Consider the following 27,500-nt stretch of genomic DNA (forward strand, 5'->3'; position numbering starts at 1 on the left):
TGACTAGCCTGGAACGTTGATTCCAGGGGAGAACACACTATTCAGGAAACGAACAACACCCTCCTGGCCTGGAACTTTGATTCCAGGGAAGAACACATTTCTCAGAAAATGAACAAGCCTTGACTGGCCTGGAATGTTGATTCCAGGAGAGAACACACAGCTCAGGAAACGAACAACACCCACCTGACCTGGAACTTTGATTCCAGTCGAGAACACACTCTTTAGAAAACGAACAACCTGTACCTGGGCTGGAACGTTGATTCCAGGGGAGAACACACTACTTAAAAAAAAAAAAATAATAAAAAATAAATAAATAAATAAATAAAAGGCGAACAAGCCTTGACTGACCTGGAACGTTGATTCCAGGGGAGAACACACATTTCAGAAAATGAAAAAGCATAGCCTGGCCTGGAACACCGATTCCACGGTATAACAATTGTTTATAAATGAACAAGAAATAAGAGACTTTAAACATTCAAAGCCGGTCAAGAAAGGAATAGAAGAGGAAAGAGAATTTGGGAAACAGAAGTGGAAGGAGTGAACGTGAAAGAAGGACCGAGAATCTGATGAATTAGGAGGAACTAAAATAATTTTTTATCTTGAATCTTTCATAAGTTTACCATCAAGTAAATCTAGATCACCAATCATTTAAAGGCCACTACTAGACGAAGAACTCTCCCAGCCTTAGATAACTCTAGTGAGTGTGCTAACCTCTGCCACGTTACTCATGCAATCTTCTCTGTCTTTACCTCATCCTTTCCTGTATTCTACCTGTTCTTTCCGTGCTTCCTATCTCTTGGCGTTCACCCAGGAAGACGCCCGATTCATCTGGAATCCTTATTTTAGGCTAGTTGTCATGTTGACACCGATTTTTTTTTTAACTCCACCACTTCTCTCTTCGTTATTTTCTTCAGTACTCTCTTTACTCTTTTCATCTCATATGTCTACTTATTTATTTTTGTCCATTTAATAATTAATAAGTATATTTACCTATTTATCTATTCTTGTTTTATTACAAAGGAGTACAAAGGCGGAGCATGCCGACAGGAGACCTTTTGATCCATATCTAGGTCGGATGCGAAAAAAAAAATCATATTAATAATAAAATAATAAATAAAAACTATAATAATGTAAATAACAAATAAAATACATAAATGCATAGGTATAGTTAAATAATAAACAGGTGACCATACGGAAACAGCATATTCCAAATGTGGACGAACTAACGATTTATATAGCTTGTTAATGAGTGATGGACTTTTGAAATAAAAAGATCGCGCAATCAGTCCTAGAATCTTATTTGCTTTCTCAGAGGCTGAAATACACTGCTTGGATGATTTGAGGTCGTTACTGATAATTACGCCGAGATCTTTTTCACTATCCACTTTTGTTAACGAATTTCCAAATAACTTGTAATCGTACTTACTGTTATTTTTACCTATGTGCATTACCTTGCATTTACTTGTGTTAAATTTCATTAGCCACTTTTCAGACCATTGCTGTAATTTATCTAAATCTTCTTGAATATCTAATTGGTTTGAGTGATCATTTACCACTCCGCACAGTTTTGTATCATCAGCAAATTTGGAAACAGTAGATTTTAGTCCATGGTCTATATCATTTATATATACTATGAATAGAAGTGGCCCAAGAACGGAACCCTGAGGAACTCCACTTGCAACACTTTTCCATCCAGAAGTTTTTCCATTTAAAACAACTCTCTGTTTTCGATCATTCAACCAATTACTGGTCCAACCTAATAGGCTACCACTTATTCCATGCAAAGCTAATTTAGTAAGTAGTCTTTCGTGTGGGACGGTATCAAAAGCTTTTGCAAAGTCTAGATATACTAAATCTATATTGTTTCTTTTGTCATAATTCGAGATAACTGTGTTGTATAATTCGAGTAAGTTAGTCACGCAAGAACGTTTCCGTCTGAAACCATGCTGGCTATCATTTATCAAACGGTTACTTTCTAAATGATGTTCGATAGCATCTCTGATGATAGTTTCCATTATTTTTCCTACGATTGAAGTCAAACTTATAGGCCTATAGTTATTTGGTTTCTTTTTGTCACCTTTTTTGAATATGGGAGTAACGTTAGCTAGCTTCCATTCTCTTGGGACATCTCCGGATATGATGGATTTCTTGAAAATAATTTCTAATGGAACAACAATCTCATTTTTCATTTCCTTTAAGATTCTTGGATGCCAACCGTCAGGCCCTGGTGTTTTATTAACTTTGAGTTTGTCTATACACCTTTTAATTTTTTCTTTTGTTATATTTACCGTAGTGAGTAAGTTTACCCTAGACTTTTCACAGGTTTCAGTTTGGAATTCACCTTGAGGTGTTTCGTTTACGAATACCGAGCTAAAATAATTGTTTAAGATATTACACATTCCTTCATTTGAATATTCAAGTTGACCGTCAGCAGATAATAGTGGACCAATGTGATTCCTAACAACCTTTTTATCTCTAATGTAACTATAGAATTCTTTGGGATTCTCTTTGGATTTCTCAGCGATGTTCATTTCGTATTGTCGTTTTCTTTTTCTTATTGTCTTTTTTAAATTTCTCAGTATTGATACATAACTTTCATAGTCATTAGATGCACGCGAGCACTTATATTTCTTATAAGCCTGTCTCTTTTTAGCAATACTTTTTTCAGTTTCTTTGTCGAGCCACTTTGGGCAAGCCTGATTTGGGGGACGTCTGTCCTTAAAAGGAATGTAAGTTTGAATCATCTTAGTGAGCGTATTTTGAAATATTTCCCACATCTGATCTACAGGTCTTTCGTTTAATTTTGCCTCCCAATCTGTAAGCTGAAGCTCCTGACGTAGTTCTATGAACTGAGCTTTACTGAAATCGGGTATTTTAGAAACACAAGTATCTATTCTAAAATTGTTTAGGAGTTTGAATCTAACTAGGTTGTGATCGCTATTTGCAACAGATTCACCGACTTCTACATCAGTTACCATGCTTTCGCGGCTAGTGATCAAAAGATCATTCATTTACTAATCTATTTATTAATTCCTTTAGCTCTTGTCCGTTTCTTAGTATTACATCCACATGTCTCTCTCTCTCTCTCGCTCTCTCTCTCTCTCTCTCTCTCTCTCTCTCTCTCTCTCTCTCTCTCTCTACTTCCCCTCTGACCTCTCCTCTCTCCTTCAGCCCTCCCCCTCCCCCTCTTTACGCTACCGAACAAATCCCTACACGTTTTCGCCACGTGGTGGGGTGAAGAGGGGAAGGGGAAGGGGGAAGGGGAAGGGGAAGGAGGAAGGAACCGTTAGGTGCCAGCAGATGTCAGTGGATTAGTGTCGCTGCACACCACACCTTTCTGTACCTGGGTCGGTCCCCGTCTTCGGTTCAGCAGCTTTTGGAGGGACGTGGCGAGATACCTTTTCTTTTACTTTAAAAAAAAAAAAAAAAAAAAAGAGAGAGTGAGAGAGAGAGAGAGAGAGAGAGAGAGAGAGAGAGAGAGAGAGAGAGAGAGAGAGAGAGAGAGAGAGAGAGAGAGAGAGAGAGAGAGAGGAAATCGTGAAGTCGGTTTCTCTGTCAAGATTACGACCTGCTTTGTGTTCTGATTATGCATATATATTTGTTCATTATTCTTTATTTGTTCATCATTGATTCATTTAGTTACCAACTTATGTATTTATCTCTTTATCTTTATTATCAATAATATTATTATCATCATCATCATTGTGTGAACATTGTGACGAATGTGGATAGGTGGTGAAGGGAACCAGGGCTGAAGGAAATACTTTTATTCCTGACTAGTTTCGCCTGAGTGGCTTCTTCAGAGGAATAGTACTCGATGTCAAGTTGACCAATGTTATTCTGGATGGTGATGAAAACGGACTCAATCGCCTTTCTTCCTCGCCTGATGAGGGTATCCACTATTGTTTTTGCGTCATCCCATTTCGGTAAATGATCTTGTTCGTTGACATGATTAACTAACGCATTGCTTATCCTGTAGTGTCTGATATCTGCTTTATGTTCTTTTAGCTTAGTGTCCAGGCCCCTGCTTGTTTCACCAAAGTATTTTTTTATCGCATCCACCACACGGAATTTCATAAACTAAACTCTTCTTATTTTTGGTTGTGTCTGGTTTATTTGCTACTAGGTCCTTCACTTTCGTACCAGTGGATGCAGCAAGTTGAATGTTAGAGGATGACATGAACTTGTCAAGGTCTCGTGTTAGAGTAGAGTTTGGAACGTCGGCTTTTTCTCCTTTGCTATGTAAGATATTACGGACTTTCTCCTACAGACTGCACTTGAGTCTTTCGAAAGTTGACTTTATTAGATTTATTTCTTCTGTTAAGAATTCCTCACTGCAAGAGACGTTGATTGGTGTTACTGCAAGACACGTTGCCGCGTTCCTTTCTTGTTATGTATAAATTGGCAAGCTTGACTTCGAGCGCTGTTCCTCTGAAGAAATCACTCCGGCGAAATTAGTTAGGAATAAAAGTATTTCCCTCAGCCCATCTTCCCTTTACCACCCATCCACAATTATCATTATCATTGACATTATTATTATTATTATTATTATTATTATTATTATTATTATTATTATTATTATTATTATTATTATTATTATTATTATTATTATTATTATTATTATCATTACTATTATTATTATTATTATCATTATTATTATTATTATTATTATTATTATTATTATTATTATTATTATTATTATTATTATTATTATTATTATTATTATTATTATTATTATCATTATTGTCATTGTTATTATTATTAGTTATTATTATTTCTATTATTTTGTATTACTATTATTATTATTATTATTATTATTATTATTATTATTATTATTATTATTATTATTATTATTATTATTATTATTATTATTATTATTATTATTATTATTGTTTTTATTATTATTTTACTATTAATAATAATACATACATACATATACCAAGGCTTTCTCCCCCTTACCAGAGAGGTAGCCAAAAAGGACAAGACATAAAATCATTCCCACCCATTCCATCCCCGAAAACACTCCACACCCCTCCACCCTCCCTCCCATCTTAGCACCTCCTAGATGACGGGTCATCCCTGCACCCTGTCCACTGCCCTGGGTCAGAAGCAGTGTCGCAGAATAATAATAATAATAATAATAATGATGATGATGATGATGATGATGATGATGATGATGATGATGATGATGATGATGATGATGATGATGATGATGATGATGATGATAATAACAACAACAACAACAACAACAACAACAACAACAACAACAACAACAACAACAACAACAACAACAACAACAACAACAACAACAACAACATATAATAATAATAATAATAATAATAATAATAATAATAATAATAATAATGATAATAATAATAATAATAATAATTAATAATAATAATAATAATAATAATAATGATAATAATAATTGATAATAATTAATAATAATAATAATAATAATAATAATTAATAATAATTAATAATAATTAATAATAATAATGATAATGATAATGATAATAATAATATTATTATTATTGTTATTATTATTATTATTGCTGTTATTATTATTACTATCATTATTATTATTATTGTTATTGTTGTTATTATTACTGTTATTATTTCTATTATTATTATTATTATTATTATTGTTATTATTATCATTATTATTATTATTATTATTATTATTATTATTATTATTATTATTATTATTATTATTATTATTATTATTATTATTGATCATTGTTATTTTATTAATAATAATAGTAATAATTATTATTATTATCATTATTCTTATTATTACTATTTTTATTATTAATTCTTTAAATATTATTTTTTATACCTGGTAGCTGCTTTGAGTTCTAAAAATATTACCTCAGGCGGACTCCACACAGTATCGATTACGATTTTTTTTTTCTTTTGTTCGGCGATAGCATAGACATGAAGTACCTGCGGAAGCTCAGAATATAAAATAAAAGAAAGAAAAAAAAATCCAACCTCTACGGAAAAATTTATTGTATAAAAACAGCAGGGCAGGACTTGTAACAAAGGAATTAGATGAAATAAATTTAGGCTTGAAAATGAAATAGGGAATAAATGGTTTACCAAATGAGTGGTTAACGAACTGAGTAGACTTAGAAGCCATGTAGTGAGGGTTGGAACTATTGGTTTAAGACAGGGGTGGGGAACCTTTTTGTGCATGAAGGCCACCTTACAATTCATCGTCCCACATAGAAGCCGCACTGAATTTTTTTTTTTTTTTCAATTATCTTATCCCTTTTTAGGGGACGGTGTAAGTTTTCCACCCCCCTCCCTAAAAATTTAGTTTAATTTTTTTTAATTCTAAAAATATACATAAGTATAAAAATGGTTTCAATTTCTGGGAGTGACATCACTGAACACGGTTAACTTTGCTTTCGTCTATGTTTGTGGTGTACATTATTAGTTTCAGATGTATAATGATTTCAGACTTAAAAGATATTCAAGGTCTTTTAAAAATAATAATATGTATATCAAAGGCCGCAGAAGGCCGCACTTGATAGCCCGGAAGGCCGCATGCGGTCTTAAGGGTTTAAGAGAAGATGAGATAACTTTATGGACAGGGATGACAGGCGGTAAGGAACATGGAACTGCCGAGTGTAGGCCCTGTGTTTTTTTTTTTTTTTGCAGACTCTTCCATATTTATGTTCTTCTGTTGTTAGTAATCGTGTAGTCAGCGCTGAAACAATTGGTTGTTTTAAAAGAAGATGAGATAACGTTATAGTTAAGGATGACAGGTGATAAGGGACATGGAACTGCCTAGTGTAGGCCTTATGTCCTCTTTCATTCTCCTCCATTCTTATGTGCTTATAACCCCTCTGGGACTAAATGGGGACTACGGAGATGAACAAAATCGCCTGACGGCAGCCAGAATAAAAGCATAAGTGCTCATCTACCAGGAACCAGCCTCAGTCTACCAGGAATGGACCCCAGAGTCAACAGACAATAATAAAACGTGCACACACCGTGAGGCGCTTAACGAAAATTTTACTTTTTGCCCTTTGTGCCCTGTCACCTAGGAAAGGTGATAAGAAAATCACACATCTGCCGGGGGTGAATGAAAGGGCCATGAGTTTGAACACACACACACACACACACACACACACACACACACACACACACACACACACACACACACACACACACACACACACACACACACATACACACACACACACACACATATATATATATACATGTATATGTATATACATATATATATATATATATATATATATATATATATATATATATATATATACACACATATACATTACTCATAAGAAGGTGCCCATCCAGTCTAAATTAACATATATCAGTCCACTCATTCTCAAAGCGAGGGTTTTAATTGCTTACTATTTGCTGTAACAGAAAGCCTAAGGTCCACTGAGGTTAAAAACATGTTTACCCATTTATACCAAGAATTTCCAGAAGGGTGGACAGAACCTTGTATCGTCAACATATAACAGGAAACATCTAAATTGTAGCTCGGGCAGAGAATGAACTGAGACCCTAATGAATGTAATCATACTCAAACAAGTAAACACCTTCAGAAGTCAGACAAGGACCCTTTTGAGGTCCTCAAGGATGACTGGAAGATCAAAGGAATTAGATCTTCCTGGAACACTCTTTGGTTGATTCCAGGACGCCCTGGATCACTTCTGGGTTGGTTCCAGGACACCTGATGTATTTTCAAGATTAATCCTCACGCAGCCATGAGCTTAGTGTGTGCTTATGCATGAGGAGGAGAAATGAGGTCTGGCTCTTGTGTCATTAGTACAAAATGTAAAATGGTTTCTTACTTTGAATTACTTATGAATGACGCTATGATAGAACTATAACATAAGAACATAAGAATAAAGGAGACTGCAAGAGACCATAAGGCCTACACTAGGCAGCTCCGTATCCATCACCACCTGTCGTCCCCATCCATAAAGTTGTCTAATCGTTTTTTAAAACAACTGATAGTTTCAGCGCTTGCTACATGGTTACCAAGTATATTCCATTCATCGACAACCCTATTAGTAAACCAATTCTTGCCTATTTCCTTCTTAAATCTAAGGGTATAATATGAGACTAAGATATGAGCTTCATATACAAGGGGCCTCATTTCTTCTAGCAAGATTCCAGTTTTCAATGTGCGACATTTGTCAGACACAAATTTGAGTAGAATGTGTTTTGGTGGATTGCAATGAATATACAAATCACAAAAATGAAATATTGTTAGCCCAGGAATGAATGTGTTGTCAGTCAAAAATATTACGTAACTGATAGACTGACTCAAAAAGCATTTGGGGGGGGGGGAGGTTGGAATTTAACAATACAAAATTTTAAATATTTGTCGGTTTTGACAAACATATCATATATCTAAGAGCCATCGAAGCAGTAAATGACATAAAGGCTTTTAACTTCCGGTCTTTACGCACAGCGCGCCATAAATCAACCAATAAGGGTATCACGATTTAATAGCTGCATATGCCGGTGGTCGAAAGGGAAGGGGGGGGGGTTTGTTCGCGGGAGCGGGACGTCGGAGAGGATAATCTCCCCCTGTCACTCGGGTTCATATCACAGCAACGCCTTCGCCTATTTCCAGGAGCTTGCAGACGATTTCCGGGCCGGACTTGTGATCTTTCCTCCCAACTTTTACTTTCTTTCGCTTTTTCGCTTGAGAAAAATGACAGCTGCTGACTGTTCTCCTACTCTTCCTCCTCCTTTTCCTCCTCTTCCTCCTCCTCTTCCTCTTCATTTTACTTTTCCTCCTCCTACTCCTACTCCTGCTCCGCCTCTTCCTCCCAATTCTCTTCCTCCTCTTACTCCTCCTTCCCTCCTACTCCTCCTCCTCTTCTCTTCTTCCTCCTCTTCATCCTCGTACTCCTCCTCCTCTTCCCCCGCCTCCTCTTCCTCCTCTCCTTCTCATCCCTATTCTTTTCTCCTCCTCCTTTTCCCCATTCTTCTCCTCCCCATCGTCCTCTTCCCATAGCATCTCCCCTCCTCCTCCCCTCCTCTTCCTCCTCCCCTACTCTTTCCCCTTTTCCTCCTCCACCTCCTCCTCTTCCTTCTCCCCCACCTTTCCCCACTTTCCCTGATCCTCCTCCTCCTCCTCCTCCTCCTCCTCCTCCTCCTCCTCCTCCTCCTCCTCCTCCTCCTCCTCCTCCTACTCGTCTTAGTGTCCTGCTTGTGGCGTTCTTCTTCTTCAGTTCGATGAACTTCGATCTCTTTCCAGAAGTCTGAATTCGAGCCCAAAGACCATCGGTGACTGCCACTTACCCTGGCTGTCCAAGAAAAGGTGACTTTTCCGGTCGTTGCTAAGCGTCTCCTGTCGTAAATCTCTCTCTCTCTCTCTCTCTCTCTCTCTCTCTCTCTCTCTCTCTCTCTCTCTCTCTCTCACCCACCCCCCACACACACACACACACACACACACACACACACACACACACACACACACACACACACACACACACACACACACACGCACGCGCGCGCATACCCCCCCCACACACACACACTATGGCGCAGTTGGTAGAGCGCTGAACTGCTACCATAGTGGCCCGTAGTTCTTGGTTCGAATCCTGCCCAGGGCCGAAATTATTTCGGTACCGCTGCGCTTCGGGTCGTTACTCTGACTCTCGTGGGCGGGGAGTTGTGTGTGTGTGTGTGTGTAAGGTCATAGCATTACCCATAGATCGGACCTACGAGCTCTGAGCTCTCTTCCGGGAGGGAAATAGCTGTCGATCACGAGTCCAACATGTGATCCAAAGACCAAGGTGAATACACACACACACACACACACACACACACACACACACACACACACACACACACACACACACGCACACACACGCACACACACACACACACACACACAGCTCAGCATTTCCCGGTAGGGCAAAGTCTTCTGTACTTCCTCTTTCTCGTGTTTAATGAGTTTCCTCTGGAATTAGAACTGAAAAGGTCACGCTTAACCTCATATACTGTAATTATTTCCTTATCTTCCTTCCTCCTCAACCTGGGAGCATTAATATGTAACTTTACCCAGGCTTTTGTAGCGTAATAGGAAGCGTGCTGGTCTCGCAATTGCTTAGTTGTGGGTTCGAGTCCCATAGTTTTCTCCGATTCCCCAACAGTGGCTGTTTGTTACCTTCTGTCCTAGCAGTCCCCAAAGGGCCTAGCAAGGCAAAGGTGACGGCTTCGGCCGCAGATACTCAGCGTCTCCTAGTGTAGGAGGCTCGAGGGACTGGGGTGGGGGTGTTTCCATGCTTTCAGGGTGGCAAATAAAAAAGATCACACACGATATTAATATCATTTAAAGCAAAATCTACACACGAGACAGACTGCGTGCGTTTACAACCAATGCAAAAACTAGACTGCCTCCTCTGCGTGGATTATGTCCGATGCGTATTTACATATCCTTCTAGCGCAACTCCGCTAGATGCTTACACACAAATATAAATATACATAGATAAATATACATATAGATAAATGTACACACTCATTATAATTTATACATACACAGGCCCCCATAACAGGGGTAGAGGTGGCGTGTCAATCTTATTCTTGTAATGTGTTGACAAGAGTAGAATGCATCTATAATTAGGAGAGTTACCCGGAGGGGAGAACTGCTAAGGCTATGGTTGTGGTAAAAGTCATTGGGAATACGCTTCTATATTTCTCGTCTAACAACAAAATTACAGAGACTGAGATCCTGAGAACGCTGCCGGCCGGAGTTACCCTTCTCTCCACTACGTCTGCCATTCCGTCGGACAGCCAATCCCAGGTGGCCCAACCCGTGACGTCATCACATATAGCAAACGGTCAAAACGTTCGTTAGAACAGTCATATAGCGTTACACCAACACACAATAGAGCCTCATAAGTTACAATAAGTAATGCATAGAAAACACTCTGCAAGAGCTTCTTTAGATAGTCAATGTTCTGGAGGATCATGTGCTAGTAAGTGTAGCACTATAGAGAATCTTTGTGGCATAATCGGAAGCGTGCTGGTCTCGGAAGTCCAATGGTGCCATTGAAACTGACAGATCCTATGAGTCTTGACACTTATGGCGAATATTTCGCATTGTAAGTCTGCAATTTGATCCTTAAAGGTTCAGAAAAATCCCCCAGAAAAGAAATGGTGTGCCCCCATAGGCGACGATAGGAGGGCACCGCTATGACACCGTCACTGGTTCCCTTGTGCAATGTCGTGCACCGTTGAACTGTGGATTGTGTGGAATGTGTGGAAAGGTGTTCAATGCTCCATACTCAACCTCCAGTATCTCTCCACCTCGCACTACCATGTTTTTTTTTTTTTTTTTTTTTTTTTTTTTAGAAAGAGAGAGAGAGAGTGGAGGCCCAAATGGAGGTGGGATTGCTGAGGTCCGTCTCCCACCTGTGTCTGCGGATGAAAAAGAAAAGAGAAACGAGGTGGAGGAGGAGGAAGAGGAGGAGGAGGAGGAGGAAAAGAAACAACAAGGAAAGGAATAGGAGAAGGAGGAGAAGAAGGAGAGGCAGGAGAAGGAGGAGGAGAAGCAAGAGGAGGGGGAAAAGGAGAAGGAGAAGGAAAAGGAGGAGGAGAAGAAACAATAAGGAGAAGGAAGAGAAGGAAGAAAAGGAGGAAGATGAGGAGAAGGATTAGCAGAAGGAATAGTAAAAAGAACAGGAAAGGGAGGAGAAGGAGAAGAAGGAGAACAAGGAAGAAGAAGAAAAGGAGAAGAAGAAGAAGAAGAAGAAGAAGAAGAAGAAGAAAAGGAGGAGGAGGAGAATAATAATAATAATAATAAGAAGAAGAAGAAGAAGAAGAGGCAAGAGGAGGAAGAAGAGGAAGAGGAAGAGCAGAAGATGTAGAGTTCGAGAGAGAGAAAGAGAGAAAAGGAAAAAGAGAGAAGGAGAGGGAGAGAAGGAAAGGGAGAAAAGGAAAGAGAGAAGGAGAGAGAGAAAGAGAGAGAGAGAGAGAGAGAGAGAGGGGAGGAGGAGAGGAAAAGTAAGGAGATAATAAGAGAGGAATGATAGTTTTTATATTTCTTAAGTGTGGGGCTGGAAAGGAAGGAGGTATATTATTAAATGAATAAATAAATTAATAAATATGTGAACAAATAAATAGATAAATGAATGAATGAATAAGAAATATTTGCTTCTCGCTTTCCCAAACATTGACAATAGTTAGTGATTCGATGCGAATAAGGAGATTAAGTCCAGCTGTCTCGTAAAGGAAGTAAGCGCACACACACACACACACACACACACACACGGTGGCGCAGTTGGTAGAGCGCTGAACTGCTAGCATGGTGGTGCCCGTAGTACTTGGTTCGAATCCTGCCCAGGGCCGAAATTATTTCGGTACCGCTGCGCTTCGGGTCGTTACTCTGACTCTCGTGGGCGGGGAGTTGGGTGTGTGCGTGTGTGTAAGGTCATAGCATTACCCATAGATCGGACCTACGAGCTCTGAGCTCTCATCCGGGAGGGAAATAGCTGTCGATCACGAGTCCAACACATGATCCAAAGACCAAAGACCAAGTGAATACACACACGTACACACACACACACACACACACACACACACACACACACACACACACACACACACACACACACACACACACACACACACACACACACACACCTCGTGGCGCAGTGGTTAGAGTTCCCGACTGCCAATACGGCGGTCCTGGTTCGAATTCCGCCCAGGGCTGAAATAATTTCAGTATCGCTGCGCTGCGAGCTTTTACTCCAACTCTCGTGGGCGAGGAGTTGGGTGTGTGTGTGTGTGTGTAAGGTCACAGCATTACCCATAGATCGGTCATATATGAGCTCTTGAGTTCTCTTCCGGGAAGGAAATAGCTTTCCATCACGAGTCCAACACGTGATCCAAAAGACCATGGGGGAATCACACTCACGCACGCACACACACACACACACACACACACACACACACACACACACACACACACACACACACACACACACACACACACACACACACACACACACACACACACACACACACATCATATGTTACTCCCATCCCCAAAACCCTCAGCCCACAATCACTAAGTGACCTTAGGCCCATCGCCATCACCCCTATCCCAAGCCTTATATGTGAAGACTTGGTTTTTAACTCCGTTTACAGCAACATAAAACACTCAATAGATGCACAACAATTTGGCAACATGAAATCCTCCTCTACCACTCACTGTCTCATTGACCTACTCAACTTCCTTCACAGCAACCTAGACAAGCGTAACACATCCCTAGCTGTTACCTTTGTAGACTTCAGGAAGGCCTTTGACCTTGTTGACCACAATGTTGTTCTCTCCAAAGCCATCCAACTGGGGATCCAGCCCCACCTAATAGCATGGCTGGCAGATTTCCTCACCGGACGACGGCAGGCGGTCAGGTACCAAGGGTCAACTTCCCCCCTCCTCCCTTTAACTTGTGGGGTCCCCCAGGGTACCAAAATGGGTCCCCTATGCTTCCTTATCCTTATCAACGACGCCCTCATGGACACTCCTCACAGATGGAAGTACGTGGATGACAGCACCATAGGCATCCCCATCAACACCAGGCGGCCTGATTACGCACCACTACAAAACACCCTGAACAAGCTCATGATGTGGACGGAAAACAACAACGTCACAATCAACACCAACAAGACCGTAGTGATGCACTTTTGTACCTCCACCCAAGCAGTACCTCCTCCACAACTTTCATTGGGCCCCCACCCCCTCCAATTGGTGCAATCCACCAAGATCTTGGGCATCACACTCGATGCTCAATTAAATTGGAACCAACATATCACCAATATAGTCAGGACAGCGTCTTACAAACTAGGAACACCTACATCTGAGCTACAGGAGGTCTACAAAACTTTCATACTCCCCACCCTCATGTACGCCTCACCAGCCTGGTGCAGCTCACTCACCCTCACACAGAGACAAAAGCTGGAGAGGGTACAAAAGAGAGCGTGCAGGATCATCCTGGGCGTGGAGTACAGCAGCTACGACCATGCTCTTACCACCCTTACTCTATCTAGGGTGTCCCAGCAGCACGGGGAGGCACTAAGGAAATTTGGGGAAAGCCTGGTTTCCCACCCTAGACACCGTCACCTCCTCCCTCCTGATGCTCCACCAACTCGCCACGCCACTAGACACATAAATAGACTCATACCAATCAAAGCGCCAAGGACAGACCGCTACAAAAACAGTGCTATCCCATCTATTGTGCACATAATTAACTCATTGTAAAATTGCTCCATGTATATATTCCAAGTTTTATATCTTTAATCAACTTTTCCAATGTATTATTGTCAGTGTACCACTGTAATAGAAATAAACCTTTTATTACTATTATTATTATTTATTATTACACACACACACACACACACACACACACACACACACACACACACACACACACACACACACACACACACACACACACACACACACACACGCACACACACACACATATTTCCTACACATGTAAACACACATCCATATACTCACGTAATTACATACTTCCACCCTTGGAAATATAGGGGAACATTCACCTCATCAGGTTGATTGCCCCTTCTTCTCTTCTTGCAATAACTCTTGCACAACAGAAGAAAACCTTTGACTGGCTTTCTTTCTTGCCCCTTGGCGTCTTATTGCCCCTTGCCCCGAGCTCTGCCGTTTCTAGTGGCAAGTAACCGCACTAAATATCTTTTACTAAACATTGACCCGGTCGTGTTTGTCTGCTTGTAGTGCTTGCGTTGTGAGGTTGTTTTTCCTCGTGTTGAATTACTTCCGCCAAGTCTAGGACTAAGTAGTTGGTTGTGTTTTCTTTTCTTTCTTTCTGTTGAACTACTGTCACTGTAGAACAACTCTTATGGGAAGATTTACCGGTATTAATGAGAACAAAATGATGAACTGGACTTAAAGGATTAGTTATTATATTTCTAACACCAATATATATATATATATATATATATATTATATATATATATATATATGTATGTATATATGTATATATATATGTATATATATATATATATACAGTATATATATGCAAAACAAATCACTAAGCACACGTGACAACAATACTTGTAGAAACCACTTGGAAAATAAAAGAAATGAATACCGAACATTTTCGTCTATTCAAGACATCATCTTGCCGTTTCTAGTGGCAAGTAACCGCACTAAATATCTTTTACTAAACATTGACCGGTCGTGTTTGTCTGCTTGTAGTGCTTGCGTTGTGAGGTTGTTTTTTCCTCGTGTTGAATTACTTCCGCCAAGTCTAGGACTAAGTAGTTGGTTGTGTTTTCTTTTCTTTCTGTTGAACTACTGTCACTGTAGAACAACTCTTATGGGAAGATTTACCGGTATTAATGAGAACTGGACTTAAATGATTAGTTATTATATTTCTAACACCAATATATATATATATATATATATATATGTATATACGTATATATATGTATATATATATATATATATATATGTATATATATGCAAAACAAATCACTAAGCACACGTGACAACAATACTTGCAGAAACCACTTGGAAAGTAAAATAAATGAATACCGAACGTTTTCGTCTATTCAAGACATCATCAGGGTACAAAGAATACAGAAAATTACCATAGGTCCTAATATATACATAGTGGTAGAGGAACTGGGAAAGGTCTAATGTTACCCGATTCCAGAAGAATGATTTACAATCTTTTTAATAATATAGTTATCTAACTTATACAAACCTAAGCTTAGATTATTAAAGTACATACATACATATACCAAGGCTTTTTCCCCCTTCCAAGGGAGGTAGCCAAAAAGGGAAAGGCATAAAAACACTCCCACCCATTTCATCCCTAAATACACTCCACACCCCTCCCACCCTTCCTCTCATCTGAGCACCTCCTGGATGACGGGTCATCCCTGCACCCTGCCCACCGCCCTGGGTCAGAAGCAGTGTCACAAGACACAGTACATCCACAGCAAGGCCGCTTCATTTAATCGGCGACCCCCCCTCTCCATCCCCCTTTGCATATAAGGCGAGGACGGGGAGAAATCCCTTCGGGCTGCGTCAAAATTTACACACACATACTACCCCACCCCCCACCCCCCCGCCCATTCCTCCTCATGCAGTCACAACATCATCCATATACAACCATTCTCCACTCACCTCTGTCTTCCGTCCTCTCCCTTCCTTCCTCAACAGACATTCCCCTCTTCCCCAAAGCCCCCTTCACCCCATCCATCCACCTCATCCTAGGACGTCCCCTCATGTTCACTCCCTCCACATCTGCCTTCCATACCTCTTTTACTAGTCTTTCTTCACTCATTCTTTCCATGTGTCCAAACCATCCTAATATTCTTTCATCAACCCTATCTCCCAAATCCTTTTTCACCCCTGTTCTCCTCCTCACCTCCTCATTTCTCACTCTATCCAGCCTAGTAACCCCCACCATACTTCTCAGACACCTCATCTCAAACACATTCAAACTCCTTCTCTCTTCTTCTCTTATGTTCTACGTTTCTGCCCCATACAGTGCTGTTGGCACAATCACTCCTTCATACAGTCTCCTCTTCGCATCCATTCCCAAATGTCTATTCCTCATTACACTCTTTAAACCACCAAGGCATTTACTCGCTTCTCTCAATCTACATTCTACCTCCACCTTCACTCCACCTTTTCCTGCTACACTTGCACCCAAGTATCTAAAACTATCCACTTCCTCCAGTCGCTCTCCCTTAATGTTCACTTCCAGTCTACTGCCACTTTCACCCCTTGTACATCTCATCACCTTACTTTTAACCACATTTATCTTTAGCTTTCTTCTATCACATACTCTCCCAAACTCTGCCACCAACTTCCTCAATCCCTCCTCCGACCCTGCCACAAGCGCAGTGTCGTCCGCAAACAACAGCTGGCTCACCTCCCACTTTTCTCCATTTTCTTTAACCATCTCCAATCCCTGACCCACTACCCTAGCATTCACCTCTCGCACCACCCCATCCATGTATAAGTTGAACAGCCAGGGCGACATAACGCATCCTTGACGAAGTCCCACCTTTACTTCAAACCACTCACTCTCTCCATTTCTAATCCTGACACATGCTCTACTACTCTCATAAAAACTCTTGACAGCTCCCAAAAGCTTTCCTCCTATCCCATAAATCTGCATAATCTCCCACAGTGCCTTTCTGTCTACCCTATCATAAGCCTTTTCCAGATCCATAAAAGCCCAAAAAACATCCTTCCCCTTTCCTATAGCTTTCTCACATATCTGTCTTACCACAAAGATCTGATCTACACAACCTCTACCTGTCCTAAATCCACACTGTTCTTCACCAATTACTCCTTCTGTTCCTCTCCTAATCCTCTCAATTAAGATCCTCCCATAAGCCTTCCCTACTACACTTAACAGGCTAATCCCTCTGAAAACTACTACATTCACAATTGTCCCTTTTCCCTTGTAAAGAGGAACTATACAGGCACTTCTCCAGTCCTCCGGTACTCTACCCTCTCTCCAGCAAACATTAAATAACCTCACCAACCAGTCCACCATCACTGAACCTCCCTTTTTCAGACATTCTGGATGGCATCCATCCAGACCAGGTGCCTTACCTGCTTTCATCATCTTTACAACTGCCTTCACCTCATCCTTCCTCATTTCTCCTCCATTTTCCTCACTCATCACTCTCATTTTCTTCGCATTTCCCACTGCAGCTATCTTTCCTTCCCTATCCTCCTTCACATTTAGCAACTCCCTAAAATATTCTGCCCATCTTCCCCTTACTGCCATCTCTTCCATTATCATCTCTCCATCTGTACCTTTTACCTTTTCTTCCCTACTTGATTCGCCTCCTCTTCCTCTCTTAATTTCTTTCCAAAACATCTTTTTATTACTTTCAAAATTTTCTGTCATACTCCTACCCCATTTCACATCTGCTCTCCTCTTTGCCTCCTTTACCTTTTGCTTTACTTCTCTTTTCTTTTCTTTGTACGTCTCATATGACTCCCCCGTCCTCTTTTGTAACCAATCTGTGAATGCTCGCTTCTTCTCTTCCACAACCTTCTTTGTTTCCTCATCCCACCATTCACTACCCTTTCTTCTATTTCCCCCTGTCCTTCTTGTTCCACACACCATCCTTGCACACTTTAAGACTCCCTCCTTGAACCATCCCCATTCCTCCTCCACACCCATTTCTGCTCTATCCTTTACTCCCTCCCACTCCTCCTTCAGCTTCTTTTCGTACTCCTTCTCCTTTTCCTTTTCATTCAAGGAGTTCACTCTAAGAACCTCCCTACCTTTTGTCCCTTTCCTCCTTCTCCATCTATCCTCCTTCTCCATCTATCCTCCACTCTCAGCTTACCTTCCACCAAAAAATGATCTGATATTCCCCCACCCTCTCCCCTTAGCACATGTACATCCTTAACTCTTCCTATCATAATCCTATTTACCACTACATAATCCATTAGCGCTCTATCTACCACCCTTCCCTCCACCACCCTCTCCCATGTGTACTTATGCTTGACTTTCTTCCGAAACACTGTATTTGCTATCATCAACTCTCTTTCTAGACACATTTCCACCATCAACTCTCCACTACGATTCTTTCCTGGAACTCCACACTTCCCAACCACTCCATCGATTGGACCATTTCCCACCCTAGCATTTAGGTCTCCCAGTACTATTACATTGACATTTCTTCCTAAACTCTCTATGCACTCATTTAAATCTATCCAAAAGGCCTCCCTTTCTTCCACGCTCTTCTCACTGCCAGGCCCATATGCACTTACAAAGACCCACATCTCCTTTCCCAGTTTCACCTTCATCCACATTATCCTTGAGGAAACCTCCTTCCACTCCACTACCTGTTTACCTATCTCCTCACTTACTAGAATAGCCACCCCTTCCCTCCCTCGCCCTCTCTTCACTCCTGATAACCTCCCACTTACTCTCCCAAACTTACACTCACCCTTCCCTTTCAACTTAGTTTCACTCAAAGCCAACACATCCATCTTTCTTCTCACAAACATACTACCTATCTCTTCCCTTTTACTCTCATCTGTACCACATCCACGCACATTAAAAGACCCAAACCTTAGGGTGCTGGCCCGAGACCCTCCAGCACCCCTTATGCCTTCACTTTTCTTTTTAGGAATGGCCGTGGGGCTACAGGGAGAAGGATGCCTAGTCCCTCTCCCCGTCCCTTTCTTCTCGCCTCTTACGATCCAAGTGGGAAACTTGGTGGCAGTATTCTTTTCCCCCAACCACAGGGAATTCCCCCATCACAGAAAGAGAATACTCAGAGGAATGGTACAGGACAGCAACAAGGGGTTGGGGGACAGCATAACGGAGGGACAGTCGTAGTATAAAAGTGTCATCATTTCTCTATGAACAGAATTTCTTCTATCATAGACAAAATGATGTGTGGCTCTGGTCCGTAGGGGCGCCCCATATAGACCCTAAAGTATCGACTGCATGCTACTTTGCCACAATAACAAGCAGCCAATACCCCAGTATGAAAATTATATATATATATATATTATATATAATATATATATATATATATATATATACATATATACGTATATATATATATATATATATATATATACGTATATATATATAAATATATAAGTATATATATATATATATACGTATATATATAAATATGTATATATATACATATATATAAGTATATATATATATATATATATAAGTATATATATATATATATAAGTTGAATGAAATTTACAGAGTTGTCTCAACAACGTAAGCCAATTATTATTTTCTAGCAAACGCGTAATGGCTTTTATAAAAGAATTTAGAACTTGAAAGGACCAATCGAAATCATTATTTCGGACATTTTTTCTACTTTAGGTTTGAGAGGGAAATAGGCAAGAACAACTTTACCAATTGAGTAGTTTGTAAATAGAATAGCTTTATTAACCATGTAGTAAACACCGAAACAATTGGTTGCTTTAAAAGAAGATGAAATAATTTTACGGATGGGTATGATAGATGGAAATGGACATGGAACTGTCTAGTGTAGGTCTTATGGTCTCTTGCAGTCTCCTCTATTCTCATGGTCTTATGGTGAATGAAATATACAGAGCTATTTCAACAACGCAAACTAATGTTTATATTCTGGCTAACTCATAATGTATTTGTTAAAAGACTTATTTCCAGTTATAGTGATCATCATATAGGTGGTAAGGGACATGGAACTGCCTAATTTAGGCCTTATGGCGTCTCGCAGTCTCCCCCATTCATATGTTCTCATGAAATTTTTTCTTCTTATTTTCAGTTACGATGATCGTCACATCAGTGGGATCCACGGCGGCAGCGGCCACTGGTTCGACGAGAAGGTGCTTGGGGACAGAGCTCGTTTGACAATGGGAATGAACCCAGTTCTCCTCTCCTTACGACCGGTGGGCGTCGAGGACGAGGGGATGTACCGGTGTCGGGTAGATTTCCGCCTTCAACCGACTAAGACGACACGCGTTAGCCTCAGTGTCGTAGGTATGTAGTCATCAAGTGTGTCTTCATTGGTGTCTTATGGTGTCACGTGTAGTCAGTAAGTGTCTGTCTCATTTGTCTTACGTAAGAATAAGGTTCATATCATTTGCATAAAGTGTAGACCTCATTGCCTCACCTACGTGTACAGTTAACAGCACTTATGTAAACACCCTCCTTGTCTTATGTACGAGTAAAGTTCACGTCATTAACTGATGAATAATGTAGTACGACATTTGTCGGTCACGTGAAAACCACAGTTGGAGCAAGAAAGGCTGGAGACAGGGAGTCTATATATTTCGATTGCAAACTGCAATCCTCTTCGTATTTAATGAAGAGGGTTGCAGTTTGCAATCGAAATATATAGATTCTCTGTCTCCAGTGTTTTTTGCTCCAACTGCTATTTTCACGTGGTTCACATTATTTATATACGTAAAGTGCAGCCTTCAGTCTTACTAACGAGTAAAGTTCATATATAAACTACAGCCCTAGAATAGTAACATCACATATGCTAACATTAAGTTGCTACCAGTAATGTACACATCACTAAACAATAATATTACATCTGACAAAAATGGGATATACACAGACTTGGAACAAGTTTCGTATCAATAGTAAAACCTCCCCCCCCCCACGAGCTTAGGGTGGAGATTGTACAATTCAGTGTTGCTAGGATGGACATTCTCAGTTGATAATGGCTCAAGATACATAACCTAATTTGACCTAACCTAACCTAACCTGACCTATCCCAATCTAAGCTAACCTGGTCTAACCTAACCTAGCCTGACCTAACCTAATCTGACCTAACCTAATCTGACCTAACCTAACATTCTACAGTTGATTATGGCTCGTGATACCTAACCTAGCCTGACCTAACCCAATCTAAGCTAACCTGGCCTAACCTAATTTAGCCTAACCTAACCTAGCCTAACCTAACCTAACATTCTACAGTTGATTATAATCAACTGTAGAATGTTAGGTTAGGTTAGGTCAGGTTATCACGACCAATAATTATGGGTCGTGATACCTAACCTAACCTAACCTGACCCAATCTAACCTAACCTAACCTAACCTAACCTGACCTAACCCAATCTAACCTAACCTAACCTAACATTTTAAAATTGATTATGGCTCGTGATACATAACCTAACCTAACCTAACCTAACCTAAACTAGCTTGGCCTATGTTAATTAGGGTGTGGAGTCTACAGTTGATCAGTGTGTGTGTGTGGGGGGGTTCAACAATTGAGTGTAGCTGGGGTGGAGATTCTATAGCTGATCATTGTGTGTGTCGGGGGGATGGATTCTACAAATGACCCTGTGTTTTTATTTCATTATCATAAACACAAAACTAGAAAAGTTTGTTTACGTTATACATAACACCCAAAACAATAAAATTACATTTAGCATCAATAATACACACAGTACTGGGGAAAATGAAATGAGGTGTGACAACAATCTGTTTATTTAGCAATATAAATATCAAGGAGAATAATGCTGCATGTGGTTGAAGTGTGTTTGGACAGTAATATACTTACATTTGACACTACAGCGATAACATTTCATGCAATTCCAGAGTGTATGTTTACATTTTAATATACACAGCCATTGGACCTATGATATTGCATATGGAAGAAGTGCATTTGTTTACACAGGGAAATGCACAGTATTGGAACAATAATATCATATGTGGCAACTGTGTGTTTGTTTACATAGTAATATACATAGTATCAGATCAGTTGCCATATATGGCACACTGTGTTTATTTGTATATTAGTATACACAATGATGGAAGGGTGACATTATATGTGGCAACAGTGTGTTTATTTATATAGTAATATATCAGGGTCTGTATAAGTTTTTATGGTTCTATTACCATTAATCTATGATATCGTGAACATAATGGCTCTATGTACTTGAATGAACACACACACACACACACACGGCGCTGTGGTTAGAGCTCTGGCCTGCCACTACGGAGGTCCGGGTTCGATCCTCGCCCGGGGGCTGAAATAATATCAGTATCGCAGCGCTGAGGGGTGTTACTCCAACTCTCGTGGGCGGGGAGTTGGGGGTGTGTGTGTGTGCAAGGTCATAGCATTACCCATAGATCGGACCTACGAGCTCTGAGCTCTCTTCCAGGAGGGAAATAGCTGTCGATCACGAGTCCAACACGTGATCCAAAGACCAAGTGAATACACACACACACACACACACACACAAGACATTTAACATAACATTCTCATAACTGTACCAGTTATAAGTTCTGCCAGCTGTACATATAATTCATAGGTAGGACGGGTTTAGGAAGTTTGCTAACAGTTTGACATAATATTCATCTATTATTGAATGACACCGGAACACATGTTTTAATTTTTTGAAAGGGTTTATAATATTATATCAGAGATAACGAACACGCAAGGAAGAATCGTTCGATTCTCCGTATGTAGGCTATCCAGACGCCATCTGCCAACGGACAAGTGAAATAGAAAATGGTCAGGCAATTCAGAAATCCTTCTGGACGTTGACAACACGCGTTAGTGTGCGTATATCACGAATGTCTATTCCCTTTAGTTTCATGTGACGTGGACTGTATTTGTTTATTTATTTATTTATTTATCTATTTATTTATTTATTTATTTTATCTATTTATTTACTTGTTTATTTTTGCCAAGAGCGGGTGATTTCGTTTAGTTTTTTCGTTGAAATAAAGAGTCTAACGTCAGCTGCAAAAAATGTATAAAGTACATCTTTGCAGCAAAAGCACTAAGAGAACACTACATTATCTCGTTTGAGTCTAGGTGTTAATAATATATCTGCATGTAGATAAGTGTGTACAAGTATATATGCATATAAACATATATATCTTTACATACACACACACACACACACACACACACACACACACACACACACACACACACACACACACACACACACACACACACACAGATATATATATATATATATATATATATATATATATATATACGTACATACATACATATTTATATTTATATATATCTATCATATATATATTTATATATATATATATACATATATACACATACACACACACGCACGCACACACGCACACACACACATACACACACATGCACACACAAACACACACACACATATATATATATATATATATATATATATATATATATATATGTGTGTGTGTGTGTGTGTGTGTATGTGTGTGTGTGTGTGTGTGTGTGTGTGTGTGTGTGTGTGTGTGTGTGTGTGTGTGTGTGTGTGTGTGTGTGTGTGTGTGTGTGTTTATACATGTATACAGATTGTCTAACTTGACATAGAACGTTTGGGTTTATAAGCCGATAAACAAGATTGAATAACTAAGTATGAAACTGCCACGCAAATGCAGAAGGCACGTGAACACAAAGTGGAAACGACAAATCTGTACAAAGGAAGATAATTGCGAAAAAATTTAATTAAATTTTTCAGCTGCATTAGCGAATAATTTTTTTTTTTTGCTCAATTAGTCTAAAAGGAGTAGAGAGCCGTTGGCAGTGATACATATGCACACCTACCCACCCACACCCACTCACCCAAACATGCACACATACACACACACACACACACACACACACACACACACACACACACACACACACACACACACACACACACACACACACACGTGGTCGGTGGATTTGGGGTGTATGTGTGCGTGTAAGATCACAGTATTATTCATAGATAGGTCATACGAGGTCTAAGCTCTCATCCGGGAGGTTAATAACTGTCGATCATGAGGCCAACACGTGATCCTAGACCATGGTGAATCACACACACACACACGCATACACGCACACACACACACCTCGTAGCACAGTGGTTAGGGTTCCCGGCTAGCGTTACAGCGTTCCGGGTTGAAATCCCGCCCAGGACTGAAATAATTTCAGTATCGCTGCACTGCGAGTTGTTATTCCAACTCACGTGGGCGAGGAGTTGGGTGTGTGTGTGTGCGCGTGTAAGGTCACAGCTTTACCCATAGATCGGTCTTATATGAGCTATAGAATGGGCATCAATTCAGTAGAATCAGTACAGAGGAGGATGACCAAAATTATACATGGACTCAGAAATTTGCCTTACGAGGAGAGGCTTAGGCACCTTAACTTACACTCTCTGGAAAGACGCAGAGTGCGGGGTGATCTAATAGAGGTGTTCAAGTGGATCAAAGGCTTTAACAAGGGTGATGCAAGCAAGGTCATCATAATAAAACAACAGGGCAGGACTCGCAGTAATGGATTTAAACTGGACAAATTTAGATTTAAGAAGGAAATAGACAAGAATAGGTTTACTAATAGGGTGGTCAACGAATGGAATAGACTTAGTAACCATGTAGTGAGCGCTGAAACTATCAGTTGTTTTAAGAAACGGTTAGACAACTTTATGGATGGGGATGACAGGTGGTGATGGATATGGAGCTGCCTTGTGCAGGCCTTATGGTCTCTTGCAGTCTCCTTCATTCTTAGGTTCTTATGTTCTTCCGGGAGGGTAATAGCTGTCGATCACGAGTCCAACACGTGATCCAAGACGATGGTGAATCATATATACACACACATATTGTATATGTATATATATGTTGTATAACATTATACGTATTTATATATATATATATATATATATATATATATATATATATATATATATATATATATATATATATATATATGTATATATATATATATGTATATATATATAATATGTATATATATATATATATATATATATATATATGTATATATATATATATGTATATATATATATATATATATATATATATATATAGAGAGAGAGAGAGAGAGAGAGAGAGAGAGAGAGAGAGAGGGAGAGAGAGAGAAAGTGGAAAAGGTGATAGAGAAACGGAGGTTGGAGTAGGAACACTATACTACTGACGTCGAAACGTCAGCAATATAGTATTCCAACCTGCGCTTGTCTACCACTTTTTCCAATCAATTGTATAACCTGTTATATATATATATATATATATATATATATATATATATATATATATATATATATATATACATATATATATATATATATATATATATATATATATATATACATACACATACCAGATAATTTCATTCAGGGATGTGGAACAGATTACCGATCTCGATTAAATAAATCAAAGAACCTTTGTATTTCAATGCAGGCCTGCCGATCTGTCCCCTGCTGAGAGGTGCAACCTCTGGTCCTGTATACGTTACTGCGATTGAAATAGAGATTGAAAGTCCGTCAGAGATATAATAAGTCTTTCACCAAATCAGTCACGTTTTGAGAAGGACCAAAATGGTGTGGTTTATGGACTAAGTTTAATTAATCTTGTTTAAGTTTATTTGAACTTGGTTAAGTTGACTTAACCTTGTTGAAGTTCTCTGAAACTTTGTTAAGTTGTTTAAACTTAGTTAAGTTGACTTAAACTTATTGTAATGGACTTAAACTTTGTAAAGTTGACTTAATCTTGGTTAAGTCGACTTAAACTTGGTAAAGTTGATTTAACCATGGTTAAGTTGACTTAACCATGGTTAAGTTGACTTAATCTTGGTTAAGTTGACTTAGACTTGCTTAAATTGACTTGTACTTTATCAAGTTGACTTAAACTTGGTTAAACTGACTTAAACTTGGTTAAACTGACTTAAACTTGGTTGAGTTGATTTAAACTAGGTAAAGTTGACTTATACTTGGTTAAATTGACTCAAATTTGGTTATGTTGGCTCATACTTGGTCAAGTTGACTTAAACTTGGTTAAGTTGACTTAAACTTTGATAAGTTAACTTAAACCTGGCCAAGTTGACTTAAACTTGGTGAAGTTGATATAAACTTGTTTAAATTTACTTAAACTTGGTCACGTTGACTTAAACTGTGTTAAGTTGACTTAAATTTGGCTAAGTTAATTTAAACTTGTTTAAGTTGACTTACACTTGGTTAAATTGACTGAAACTTGGTCAAGTTGACGTAAGATTGGCTAATTTAACTTAGACTTGATTAAGTTGACTTAGAATTGGTTAAATTAACTTAAATCTTAGCAAGCTGAATTAGACTTCAACTTGGTAAAGATGACTCAGACTTGGCTAAGGTGACTTAAACTTGTTTAAGATGACTTAAACTTGGACAAGTTGACTGAAACTTGGCCAAGTTGACTTAAACTTGGTCAAGTAGACCTAGACTTAGTTAAGTTGACTTAAATTGGGTAAAGTTAACTTAAACTTGGTCAAGTTGACTTAAACTTGGTCAAATTGACTTAAACTTGGTCAAATTGACTTAAACTTGGTCAAGTTGACTTAAACTTGGTTAAGTTAAATTAACCTTGATTAAATTTTCTTAAACTTTGTTAAGTTGACTTAAACCTGTTTATAGGTCTAGTGATCGTTTCTGAATTATAAATCCGTGTTTCTAACGAAGAGGATTAAATTTAATCAAGTTTTAAGCAGACTGAAGCAACACTAACCCCGAGGTTAAACGAAAGAAGTTACCCGAGGTCGGAATGGGATTAAACCCTTCAACAAACAGACAGTTAACCTCTTAAATCCAATAAGTCTTTACAAAGCAAAAAGTAAACAAGTATAAAGGCAAATATATTAATAAATGTAAATTAATTATAACTGTAAATAAATAAGTAATTATGAAAATAGATAAATAGGTAAGTGAATAGATAAATACAAATATATAAATAATATATAATCATAAAGATAAATATATAGATAAATGAAAATAAATGACAAAATATATAGATAAATGAAAATAAATGACAACTGTAAATAAATAAGTAATTAAATAAGGAAATAGATAAATAGACAAATGAAAATATATAATATAGCTATATAAAGACAAATCTATAAATAAATAGAAATAAATGACAACTGTAAATAAATATGCAATAAGATAATGAAATAAATGAATAGATAATTAAATTGATAAATACATAAATAGA

The 27,500-nt window shown here is 39.0% G+C and overlaps 1 protein-coding gene across 1 annotated transcript in view; it reads left to right on the forward strand.

Moving 5' to 3' along the window:
* Nucleotides 1-27,500, forward strand: part of LOC143020517 (uncharacterized) — a 573,089-nt gene that overhangs the window by 422,339 nt on the left and 123,250 nt on the right. The window contains exon 6 of the mRNA XM_076176946.1: nt 20,329-20,543. Coding sequence (XP_076033061.1) covers nt 20,329-20,543 — 215 coding nt within the window. The remainder of the gene's footprint in view (nt 1-20,328; nt 20,544-27,500) is intronic.

Source organism: Oratosquilla oratoria, chromosome 40 (genome assembly GCF_046742065.1).
Source record: "Oratosquilla oratoria isolate Oo_2021 chromosome 40, ASM4674206v1, whole genome shotgun sequence".
NCBI classification, from domain to species: domain Eukaryota; kingdom Metazoa; phylum Arthropoda; class Malacostraca; order Stomatopoda; family Squillidae; genus Oratosquilla; species Oratosquilla oratoria.